Source organism: Arachis hypogaea, chromosome 17 (genome assembly GCF_003086295.3).
Source record: "Arachis hypogaea cultivar Tifrunner chromosome 17, arahy.Tifrunner.gnm2.J5K5, whole genome shotgun sequence".
Lineage (NCBI taxonomy): Eukaryota > Viridiplantae > Streptophyta > Magnoliopsida > Fabales > Fabaceae > Arachis > Arachis hypogaea.
The window spans coordinates 115,693,705-115,706,608 of NC_092052.1; the positions used below are offsets into that span (position 1 = coordinate 115,693,705).

The 12,904-nt window shown below is 31.0% G+C and overlaps 1 protein-coding gene across 2 annotated transcripts; it reads left to right on the forward strand.

The window, feature by feature from the left end:
* The first annotated feature begins 4,351 nt into the window (after positions 1-4,351).
* On the forward strand, positions 4,352-8,766 carry LOC112766778 (uncharacterized). Of its 2 annotated transcripts, XM_025812670.3 has the most exons (5): positions 4,352-4,632; positions 4,753-5,474; positions 5,555-6,299; positions 6,635-7,280; positions 8,534-8,766. In XM_025812670.3, exons 2-4 carry the CDS (start codon positions 5,445-5,447, stop codon positions 7,237-7,239), a joined length of 1,380 nt encoding a protein of 459 aa, XP_025668455.1. In that variant the 5' UTR covers positions 4,352-4,632; positions 4,753-5,444; the 3' UTR covers positions 7,240-7,280; positions 8,534-8,766. The 2 variants fall into 2 exon arrangements, with proteins under 2 accessions (XP_025668455.1, XP_025668456.1); XM_025812671.3 differs by having other exon boundaries at positions 4,359-5,474.
* The last annotated feature ends 4,138 nt before the right edge of the window (positions 8,767-12,904 follow it).

The window sequence follows — 12,904 nt, forward strand, 5'->3', positions numbered from 1 at the left end:
AAGATAAATATCAATTAAAGTAATGAAATAATTAAAAGTAGAAAATAAATTAAAGGAACATTGAACCTGTGATTGAAGAGATCATAGGTTAAACATAATAGAAATCCTAAATCCTAATCCTAAGAGAGAGGAAAGAGTCTCTCTCTCTAAAAGCTACATCTAATCCTAAAATTATGAATATTGTATCTATCACTAAGTTGTTGTTTGATTCCTCCATTCTCTGGCTTATATTCTGTGTTTCTGACATGGATTTGGGCCGAAAAAGGGTCCAGAAATCGCTGGGGGCGCTTTCTGCTGATTCTTGTACGTGGCGTCTGTCACGCGTTCGCGTGGGTCACGCGTTCGCGTCATCTGGGAGTTTTTCTTGTCACGCGTACGCATCATTTGCGTTCTGCTTAAGGCACGCCTCTGCGTCGTCCACGCGTACGCGTCGTTGCCATTTCGCGCTAGGCATGCGTTCGCGTCGTCCATGCGTTCACGTCACTGCCTTTTCTTCAAAACTCCATTTTTGTATGTTTCTTTTCTGTCCTCTAAGCCATTCCTACCCTATGAAACCTGAAAATACTTAACACACAAATCACGGCATCGAATGGTATTAAAGGATATTTAAAATTAATATTTTTAAAGCATAGGAAACATGTTTTTCACATATATCATAAAATAATGAAGAGAAGGTAAAACCATGCAATTTACATGAATAAGTGGGTGAAGGATTGAATAAATCACTTAAATTGAGCACAAAATATATCATAAAATATGGATTTATCATCGGGCTTCTAGAATTATTATTTCTTTCTATATATGAATATGTACAAGCTTTAGAATTGTCGTAACCTTTGATTAACCTTTGCTTTACGACGCGAGGTAAGGCCTAGGGTAATTAGGGTGTTACATAGTTTGAAGAAGAAAGTTACGCATTCTGGACGGTTAGTTCAATAGACTAGAATCGACAAGTAATCAAAACTAAGGGGTTGAAACCGAAGTGTATTGGGCCATTTGAAGTATTAAGACGGATTAGTGGCCGAGTGGCATATTGAATAGTATTACCGCCGTATCCTTTGACCCTGCACGACGTACCACACATTTCACAGCTTTGGTAATATACTTCTGAGGTAAGCCATGTCTTAGAACCTGAGGCAGTTCAATTGAAAAGGGGATTTGACATTTCAAGTAACTCCAGTTAGAATTGACGATACCAGTATTAAGCAACTATGTGAAAAAGAAGTGTCGTTAGTTAAGGTTGCTTGGAGTCGAGCTGGAATTGAGGAGTACACTGGGAACTTGAGTCAGAAATGTGGAAAGACTACCCATACCTATTTTCAGGTAACTGAATCTGAATTTTGAGGACAAAATTCTTAATTAGGTTGGCAAAACCCTTTAAATTAAGGTAGTGTATATGTGAAATTGGAACTCATTTGAAGAGATTGAAAGCATAATTGAGCCTTGGGTGCTGAGGTTTTGGTGTTGAAAGCTTGTGACCTTATCAATTTGGGTGTTTTTGGCTTAGGAGAGAAATTGGTCAAGGTATGGTTTTGGTTTCTCGTATGTAATATATAATATCTTGTGAAAACTTAGGCTAGACGACCAAAGGATAAGATGAATCATATGTTGGTGTACATGTGGTAGTTTTGATTATTGAATTATGTGTTGTTTGATGTGGGTATTAGGTATGTTGTTGTTAAATGGATGTGGTGGATGGTTGATGAAATAATGATTATTATGAATAACAATGATATATTGATGATTGAGTATAAATGTGGTGTTGAATGTGAATGGTTGGGGTTGGAATTGGCAAAATTGTGTATGGGAGTGTATGATGTAAATGTAAAATAATAATATGCAGTTTGGTATATTTTGATGTTGTTTGAAATTTGGAGTGCAGGTTTGAGTTGGAAAATGTGGTAAAAATAGAGGTTGGTATTTTAGATGAAAAACTTGATTTTAATGAACTTTGGCAATCCATAATTGGAGTTTCGAATTTTGGATTGGAATGAAATTTATTTCAAATTAAAGATACACATTTATATACCAAATTTTAATACCCAAACACATATAAACAAGGGATTTATTAGGGTTTGAGGATCCTTATCTTAACCGTACCTCAAGCTAATAAAAATCCGCTAATTCCTCAAACTAATCGGATCCTATAACATCAAAAATCAAAGATTGAAAATGAAATTGTGATTTTCTTACCAAATTGAGTACCGGACTTTGTAGAGCTTGACACTGCAGTCGCGTGGCCGTAAACGGTGTGGCGATCGAAACTCAGAGTTGAAAGATATGTGGATTTGAATGGGAAACAAGGGTTTGGGAACTTTTCTTCTCTTTCCTTATGTGTTCCAATGTGAAACAGCAAGGAAGGAGGAAGGAATGAGCTGAGCTCATTTGTTTAAGTGAACTAGTTGGGTTTTTGGGCCCGTTATGGATCTGGTAGATCAGTTTGGCCCATTCAGTCTAATTTTAGATCAAACTTTTTAAAATTAATGTCAAAATTCGTATTTTAATTAATTCTTCCTCATTAAACTATAAAATTCTATTTTCTAATTTTTTTAATTAATATTTAATTTATTGACTAATTATTTGTTAATTATGCTGGATTTACACACAACAAAGTATTCAAAAAATTTTTTTCAAACCTAAAATGATATGTTATTTTTTTATTACTATTATTTGTTGTTTTTCTCATTTATTATTTTTTATTCTACATTGAAATTAAACATTTTAGATATTTTTATTATTTTTTATCATAATTAATTTTGGTCTAAATATACCCGTGATTTTTCACGGACAAAAATACTAGTAATAACTAAATCTAAGATGTCATTGCATTATGAAAGTCATTATTTATATATCTAAACTTCTAAGATATTGATACCAAATAAATTTTAAAAAATATTTCTATGATAAAAAAAATCTATTTTTCTTGACATAATTGTTAACTGTGCTAGCCCAAACAACTTCAACTACTATACTATTTTGTGTAATATTATAACCATTGAATTTCAAAAGTTTTTAAAAAATATGAACATGATACTTGGATTTGTTAAGATATTTCTTCTTACTATAAAATAAATGCATTAAAAATTTAATTTTTTTTATTTCTAATAAAAGTTTTTTAATTTTGTAATCTTAACATGTGTCTTTAAACCCCGCAAAGTATTAAAGATTGTATCATTGAAATTTTGTGAATGATCCACGTTGACTTTGTAGTTAACCATGACTTACAAATTTGACTTTATAAATAATTTGATTCGCATTATATACAAGTTCTAAAATGTTGCATTCATAAAAATTTACATAAATATAGTTAATTATTTATATGAAAAATTTTATAATAAACAAAAATTTTCGTATTTCTTCAAACAAGACTGGATGATTTTTTTTCTTCGTTATTAAAGAATGATAGTTAAATATAATATGTATAAATTAAAATAAATTAGATTAAATTAATATTTTGCATGGTCAAAAATCAAATATGAGTTCTAGGACTGACAATGGGTAAATTTTATTAAAACTCTACCCTACCTTATCCGTCGCGGGTTGAGAATCTCTCAACCCTAATCTTACCCGTACTCTAAAGTTTTAAACCCTACCTTACCTTATTCTACCCACAGAAATATAAATTTTTTTTAAAGTAAATATAAAATTCAATCATTCCGTATTTCATACATATTAATAAATACTTTAAATACTCGGATCGATTTCTACCCTACCCACAGTAGATTGGGTACCCGTGGGTAGAGTATGTATTGCCAACCTTAATGAGTTTCTTTATTTTAAGTTAGTTAATACATAAAAAATATTAATTTAAAAATTATTTTAAAAATTTTTTGTATATATAAATAATAAAATTTGAGATAAATAAGTTACAAATACATATATCTAGTTTACACTGTAAACGAGATATATAAAAATTGAAAAAAATTCATATATCTCGTTTACACAATATAAATAAGATAAGATAACGTATTTTCGTAATAATTTTTAAAATTATTTATTTCAGTAAATAAAGAGTTCCGATAGGGAGACAATGACTTACTTGTACAATGTGTACAATGGACTATGAGTTATATGAATTACAAAATGAACATCCTAATTTTTGGATTCATCAAGGATCAAACTCTTGATATTTCGGATCTAAAGCTTTAATACCATGTCATGATACCACTTATCCCAAAAACTTCAGCTAATAAAAAAAACTAACACTAATAATTATATCTCTAATACTCCCTAAATTTTTATTATACACACTGTACAAATATTCTATTGGCTCCTCGAATTTTCCCTTTTGATAATTATGATTCCGGTTCTTATGTTTTCTCGATTTGAGCCAAGCTGAACCATCCCCGCCATAAATACTTGTGAGAAAGAGTAAGGAAAATACAAAGACACGTAGCATTCTTACCTCACATGCCAGCATATCAGGGATTCTGCGCGCTCTCTTCCATTGCTTCCCCTTCACCACTCAACCAGCTCCGCCGAGCGACTCAATAATGGACCCTCCGATTCGTGACTCGGAGTCCAACCCTAAACTCCTCTCTGAAAACAAAGACGTCGTCTTCATCGACACCAACCTCGACACTCACTTGGCCGTCCTCGTCTCCGATCACGATACCGTCTCCGACCTCAAAGGTCTTCCTTTCACACTTTTACTTTCTCTTTCTTCATTCTTCAGAGATTTTTTATTTTTCAAATGCAGACTTTGTTTTCCCTCTCCAGTACAGTGTTCTGAATGTTTATGACTTTGTGCAGCTGCTACGACGTTCTGCATTAGCACCCTCAATGTTTCAGAAAATAGCAAGCTTCGTTTTCTAGGTTGTGTGTCCCCAAAGATGCTTGCTTTGTCTTTTTGTTTTTGTGTGTAGGAAACGAACTAAAATAAGTGCGTCTAGAAGTTTGGAACTGCAAAAAAAAAAGAACAATCAGCCGTCTCGTTCATTGTTTTAATCTTCAAATACCAAAAAAAAAAAAAAAAGAGAGAGAATGCTATAAGACCTAATTATATATATTTAGAGTACAACTGTTCCTATAAGTACAATGCATGTTTTGGTTTTATTGTTCCATGGATTATGCACATTGAATAGTTTTGGGAAATTCTGTATCGCCCAATTTTGAGAGTAGCCATGGCGTGCTGCATGAGGTGTTCCAAAAAGGATTAAGATATGCTGCGGTGTCACTGCTGCTATTGTGATTTTGTTGGTGGTGATCCTGGTGATCTTGATCTTCACTGTCTTCAAGCAGAAGGACCCTATCGTTACCTTGCAGTCGGTTAAGGTTAAAGAGGCGAGTTTGGTTATTTTCCCGATTGGGGCAATAAATGTGTCCTTGGGCATATTGCTCACGGTTGAGAAGCCCAACCATAGAAGCTTTAGTTACCACAACAGCACGGCGTATCTTAATTATCGTGGGAAGCTTTTGGCTACTGCCCCATTGATGGTCTTGTCATGAGGACACACTTCCAGCTCAAATATCTGGTGATCTTGTTGACTCTCTTTTGCTATCCAAGCCATGGTCGTATTCCTATTCATTATAACATTATTTTGCTAATTTGCAGGTAAAGCGCAAAGGGTACTTTTATCACCTATCTGATTCCATGTTTGTAAAAAGTGCCTTCTATGGTTTCAAGAGCTGGTTTCTTAGTGTGGATGTTTCTCCATTGAGCAATCGTGGTCAAAATGATTGTTCTTCTGATTCTCATAACCAGCTGGTACTTCTTGGAAATTCAGATAATGCCTTGACTGGTTTGATCAATGATGAGACAGAAGAACATGATTTTGTGAATGCATCTGATAAAGCTGTTAAGGATGATAACATCGTTTGCGAAGATGAAATGTCAAAATCTGTGTCTAGTGCAAAGGAAAAACAGATGAGTACAAGGAAAGAAGATGATACTGTGGAATATGATGCTTCTGTTTTTAGGCCAGGTAATGATACTGTTCAAAGGGAGATTGAGGTTATGGCAGACCCTTCATTAAATGCAACTAAAGAAGTAATCATTGAAAGTGAAGTTCTAAAGGAGCATCAGCACAATGAATTCAATGATAATAACACGACAATTGGCATTGGTACTGAGTCAATGAAAGAGGCTACTGAACCTTTACGTGCTACAAATAAGAAGAAGAAAAGTAAGAGATCTTTGATTCATGATGCTGATATTATGGAGAAGAAAGGGAAGAAGAGATCATCAAATTCTCATGAGACACGTTTGACTTCATTCAGGAAAGATGCAGAAGCATATCCTTCCAACATTCGAGGGGGTGTTGAAGAGGAAATTTATGAAGATGGTATAGTCTCTAAAGGTAATATACTACTCAAGGAACGGTTGAAACTTGAAAGTAGACATATTATACTTGTCTTCTTGGGTGGTAAACCTCGGTCATATTAATATGAATTTGATATGTACGTAATAATTAAAAAGTTATGCTGCGAGATTGGAAGGCTATGCTTTATGGAGGACTTTCCCTCTTTGTTTTGATTTTGTATAGAGGAACCTTTATCCCCAATTTGTATTATCCTTCTCATCTTATTGAATTTCTCTTTTACTTTTAATAAAAAAAAATCCAATAATTGAAATAAATAAATAAATAAATGTTAAATCTACTGATGCTTTATTATTTTTTTTTATCCTTGCTAGATAACAGCATGAGCAAACCTACGCTTGAAAAAATGGAGATTGGAACTGATGCATCCTTAGAAGGCATTCCATCTAAAGTAAAGAAGTCAGAAAAACACAACTGTTCTGATGTTGAAACAAAATTACAACCTTCGGGTGCAAAGGAGCCAAAGGAACCCAAGCAGTTGAATGAAGATAATTTGAATATTGTTCTTGACCAGTGCAATGAAAGTGAGGTTGGTCTGACTGATAGAGCTGAAGGAAGAAGAGAAGTATTACAAGATGATCCTAAGCCAATGCAGTTGGAAGAATGCACACCATCTGAACAGAATAATAACACTGAAGCAAATATCAAGGAATCAAATGTGACTCCGAAAGCTGTTTATATGAATGAGATGGGTGAACCTGTAAAATCTGAGAAAAAGAAGAGAAGGAAGAGAAAAGATATGGATTTGGACGAAAGAACAACTACAAAAGAAGAGTGCACACCATCTGAACAGAATAATACAGATGCAAATGTCGGTGAATTAAATGTGACTTCAAAAGTTGCTGTTTCAAAAGTTGTTGTGGTTGGACTCAGTGCAGTAGAAAAATCAGAGAAGAAAAGACAGACAAGAAAAAGATAAGGATTCAGATGTAGGAACAACGACAACTACAATATTTTGAGGTATTTATAATCTCTTACGAGGTTAAAATTAAAAAATCCTAAGCTCATAGTATAAAGTCTAATTTAGTAACTAAATAAATAAAATCAAAATAAATCAAACTAAATTGAACATTCTAAAAATATTAAATAATTTCTAAAAAATAATACTTGATCTCTTCGTATCACGAATATTTAAAGTACGTATTATTTTTTTTCTCTTCAAAAAGATTCGTCTTTGAATTTTGCAGTTAAGAACATAGTGCATGAAAAGAACAAATATAAAAAAGGTAATTTTTTTAACTTTCTTTTTGTTTGCCTTTTTTTTCTCTTTGCATTGTATGCTTTTTTATTTTTTTAAATAATGAAATCAACAAGATCAACAAAAATAATAATAAAACACAAAGGAAGACAAAGATGACAAGAACATAAAGAAGCACATGGGAGACAATGAATTTTTTTGGTTTTCTTTTTTTACAAGGAGAACAAATATAGATTGATGAGGATTAATCTAATACCTGAAATTTGATACCATATGATAAGGAAGAAGAGGATAAACAAAAAGATAAGAATTTAAATTGAGTAAAAAGATATATTGAAATTGAAATAGAAACAAAAGAGATAAATTGAAATTGAATACACAAAGAATCACTCTACTTTCTACTCAATTTCTTGACGCAACAAAAAAGACTCCTTAACCTAATTTGTCCACACCATAGTTTGGGAATTGAATCGAAGGGACTCTTCAATCTTTTATCCAATTTTTTGATGCAATAATAGAGAGACTCGTTCACTCACTTGTTCACATCATAGTTTTATTACGAAACTAAAGAGAGATTTTCACACCTCTAATCAGTAAATGATAACTATAATACTTTATGAGGTATTTATAACCTCTTATTTGATTAAAATAAAGAAAATTCTAAACCCATAACATAAAACTCAATTTAGTAACTAAATAAATAAACAAAATCAAAATAAATTGAACATTCTAAAAATATAAAATAATTTTTAAATAATACTTGATCTCTTCACGAACATTTGAAACACGTATCAAAACATCATGTTGGTTCTAATATCTTCAAATTCCTCTCTACTAATTGTTATATCTTCTTCACCCGTACTGATTGTTGCATCTGTTTTTATGTGCGCATAAAGTTGGTAATATAGAATTAAAATAAGTGTCCTTGATGATTCTTGTGCCAATTTCACTCACTTAGAAATAGTATTTTCCTGAAATTTGGAACTAATTATCTTGTTGAATAAAATTTGTTCAGATTCACATGGTGGAAAAAGACTGGAAAGTGGTGAACAAAATGACTTTAAAGGAAGGTAAGGTAGTGAATTGTATTTCTCCTGCTATAAGCAGCAACCTTTCTTTCTCGTTATTTTCCTTTTGTGTGGATTCTTGAATCTTGACACTCTAGTATTAAGTTTGACCGACTTTAAGCCGAACTTATAGTTGACAAAGAAGATTATGGATTTATGGTTATCATATTAACATAGAGCTACACTTTTGAGTATAATGCTGAAATCTAAAGGCATTTGATTGATTAATCAAATGATGCTGAATAATCATGAAACAAAGAATAATAAGGGGCGTTTGTAAATAGCTGGCAAGATCATGCTGCTTAAAATTGTTAGCTTGAAATTATGAACTTCCACTCTTTCACATTATTTACATCATTGCAAACCATAGGTGTTTCACCTTAATTACCTAGGGTAAGACCCGCGTGTTGATCAAATATAAAAATTAGTTGGGACATACTCATTGATACTAATAGTTGTTATTTTTACTTTGAAAATTTTTTTATGCATACAAATCGATAGTATAGGGTAAAATACTGTTCTATTCCCTACTTTCAATAGCCTAAATAATCCTTTTTTTTTTTTTTTTAACTCATATTAGTAGATTATATTAGTAGATTCCACTTATACGTGAAAAGGCTATTATGTATGTGTATTTAAATAAAATTGGGAACACTATGTTATTGTTATGCATAAAACAATTATTAAATAATTAATACAAATAATTTTATTGTAATCACACGGGCAACGATTATTAACTATGTGACATTCATTTATATATTTAGATTTGAATCTAACTAACTTGGTGAATGATAAATGTGCTATTAAATAATCAAATAACAAATATAAAAGTTGCATTGATGTGTGTCATTTAATACCCCACCAATCGAGCTGAAGTGTACAGTAAAATCCTAATAAGTATATTATAAAATTTTTAGATAGTATAATTGACACATAACGAACTATATTAATTAAATCACAATATTTCCTGTTTCCGTAACGGGGTAAGTATATCACCAATTATCACAGTGCTACTTTCGAATGCTTGAAGTGCAAAATTATCATATACACCAACTATCACAGTGCTACTTTCGAATGCTTGAAGTGCAAAATTATCGTATACAGTATTTCAGCAACCCTTCTCTTATCTAATATGCCACTATGAAGAACAACTAAACTTTCAGCAGATATATACACATTAGTTACATTGTCTCATGTTTTGCATATATGCAATTTCAAATTAAAACTCCTTTGTTTTTGCAGGTCATGTACTTAATTTATCTTATTATATTTATGTATAATTTGTGTATTAAAAGATCAATATATATTTATTTAGTATACAAATAAATTAAGTGATTAATTTCTTTTGTTATATTAATATTTAATCTGATTAAAAAATCTATATATAAATTGGCGTAGTTAATCTTTTTTAATTTTTTTTTTTTTTACCAAAGATAGGAGATTCGAACCCGTAACATCTTAAATGAGTATGGGGAGACTATGTCATTTGAGCTATAACTCATTGGCATCTTTTTTAATATGTTAGTTTATACTAATTTGTATATTTTTAAGAAATTCTTTTTTCAATTGGTAAATGTTTGAAGAACATTTTAACTAAATTTATAAAAAAATAAATAGATAAATTTAGGGTTAAGTATGATTTTGGTCCTTAAGGTAAGGGTTGAAAATTTTTTTCGTCCTCAAACTTTTTTTACTTACAAAATCGTCCCTAAAGTTTAACTTAATTTTAAAATTATCCTTCGAACGAAAATATCCTTTCCATTTCTTTTCCAAAATCAACTAGATGCAGAACCAGAAGATGAAGTTGAAGCAGAAGCCGAAGCAACACCAATGAAATAACAACAACCAGAAGCAGAAGAACAACAACAATGGATAATGGAATCAGAAGAACAACATCAGAAAATCATCATCATCATCATCGTCATCATCATCATAAAAACTCATAACTCATAACTCAGAACTCAGAAAAATAAGAAAACCATCATCATCATCATTGTTAAAACTCAGAACTATTAACAAAATTCAGAACTAAAATTCTTCCTCTTTTATTAACAAAATTTAGATGCAATTACAATATTCAGAAATTTCCAAATTCATCTTCAATTACAAGAACTAAAAATCTATAAATATAATTACCAAAAATTCCTCTGGAAACCCTTGTTGCAAATTTCGCACATGACCACCACCCAGAGGAAGAGACACTGCTGGAGGACGCGATGAACACGACGACCACCACCACCTCTTCGACGACGACGAGGAACACAAGGGCGCGGGCCAGATGCGACGCAGCAAGGCAAGGGTGCAAGTCTCGGCGCTGCGAGGTCGAGGTGCGGCGAGACGAGGGCGAGGGCAAGGGCGAGGAGGAGGAGCAGAAACGGCGAGCGGCACGCGACGTCCACCCTCGCGGTGAGATCCAGCGACAAGGACCGAATGACGAGGAACAGTGGCGGTGGCCCTTCCCTTTCCCTTCCCCCTCTTCTTCCTTGAACCAACCCCCCTCCCCCAGCGTGATACCCTTTCCCCTTCCCCTTAACCTGTTTTTTTTTTTTAGTTAGGAGTATTTTTGGAATAAAAATTAAAACTTTAGTAAAAAAGACGATTTTAAAACTAAGTTAAACTTTAGGGACGATTTTATAAGCAAAAAAGATTGGGGACGAAAACAATTTTCAACTCCTATCTTAAGGACTAAAATCATACTTAACCCATAAATTTACTATTATTTAAATGTAAAATTAACTACGAAAATTATTTTCCTAATGTGTTTTCTGCACTTTGTGCAGACTACTTCATAAATTTAGTTTATTCTTTGGTTTTTTAATCCATATACAGAATGAGTACATATATGAATAACAAAGTTTCTCGCACGTTGTTGGTTATTCTTTTTTGTTATATCGATATTTAATCTAATTACAAAAAATGAGTATATAAAATTTGGAATGGTTAATATTAATTTATATCTTTTTAAAAATTTTTTCAAATGATAATTTTTAGAGCTTATTTTAACTAATAAAAAAGATTAAATAAATAAATGAATTTGTTATTATATAAAGGTAAAATCAACTATTGAGATTGTTTTTCTTTATACATTAATAAACTATATTTATTCAATATTTAGATTATTTTTTTAATTTATATAATTATCTCAACTTAATATTTAGTATATATAATATATATCGTAATATGTATTTGAATATTATATTATAATTTATAAGTATAATTTGAATAATTAAGATTATCTTGTAAAATCCTAATCATAAATAATTAAGTAGATATATCTTTATAAAAAATAAATACTATTATAGTAACCTAATATATTGTGTGTCATTTTAAAAGAGGTTAATATTTTAGTAGAAAAGTAGAAAAATAATTATATTAATCAAAATACAAAACACATGAAAAAAAATTAATCACTTAATATGTTTCTTTTAAATATTCATTACTAATATATCCATAACTATATCTTATCTTGTATTGTAGCATGTTTTCTAGCACTAAAATTAAATTTAAATAAAATAATAAAATATTTGATTTATTGTCTCCCATGATAGCAATTACGACAGAGTTAAATAAAAAATGTTACTTAATCTAATGTATGGCAAATATCCAATTGATTTTTTTTTTTTTAAAAATCCATTTGCATGATTCAAATTTAACATTGACTAATAAATGGATGATTCTATTTTTAAAATACATGATAATATTATTTATTTTTAACATCCAAAATTAACATAATGAGAGATACTAGCAGCAATTTGCCTATAAACTATTTAACAAAATACGCGATTAACTTTCTCTAATTGTAGCTAAAGTATTTTACAAAATACATTAAAAATATTAACAGAATATATATATAAAATGATCAAGACTAAATTTCTCAAGTAAATAGAGAATTACATGGTAGGCATTGACGCTCCAAAACATAAAATTATATACAAAGAAGTCAATATAAAATATAACAATTGTATATCATTCTCATTCTATTTTAGGATCTTTACAACATCAAAAAGCATAGCAATACGATCATCATTCTAAAATTGCAACATTCATATCTGCTTTGGCAATTTAAAATCTAACAATATTTGTAATGCTTAAGGACTACGAATTTTATTTGCTCTTGATTAGTATGTAGCACGATTATCTTTTAGGAACAAATTTCTTAGTTAAAATTAGAGTACACATGGTATGGAGAAGATGTCATGGAGGTAAATTGCTATTATCCTAAACAAAATTCAAGTTAAATAAATGAGAGAAAAAAGATACCTACTCAAACTAACTTAGGGTCCCTTTGGGAAACACCAAAAAGTTACTTTTTTTAACTT

What these genes read in the sequence shown, in the direction of transcription:
- LOC112766778 (XM_025812670.3), top strand. Translation starts at nt 5,445, where the DNA reads ATGAGGACACACTTCCAGCTCAAATATCTG. An exon ending in ACTTCCAGCTCAAATATCTG is followed by an intron (nt 5,475 to 5,554) that starts GTGATCTTGTTG and finishes GCTAATTTGCAG; the next exon opens with GTAAAGCGCAAAGGGTACTT. An exon ending in AGATGGTATAGTCTCTAAAG is followed by an intron (nt 6,300 to 6,634) that starts GTAATATACTAC and finishes TATCCTTGCTAG; the next exon opens with ATAACAGCATGAGCAAACCT.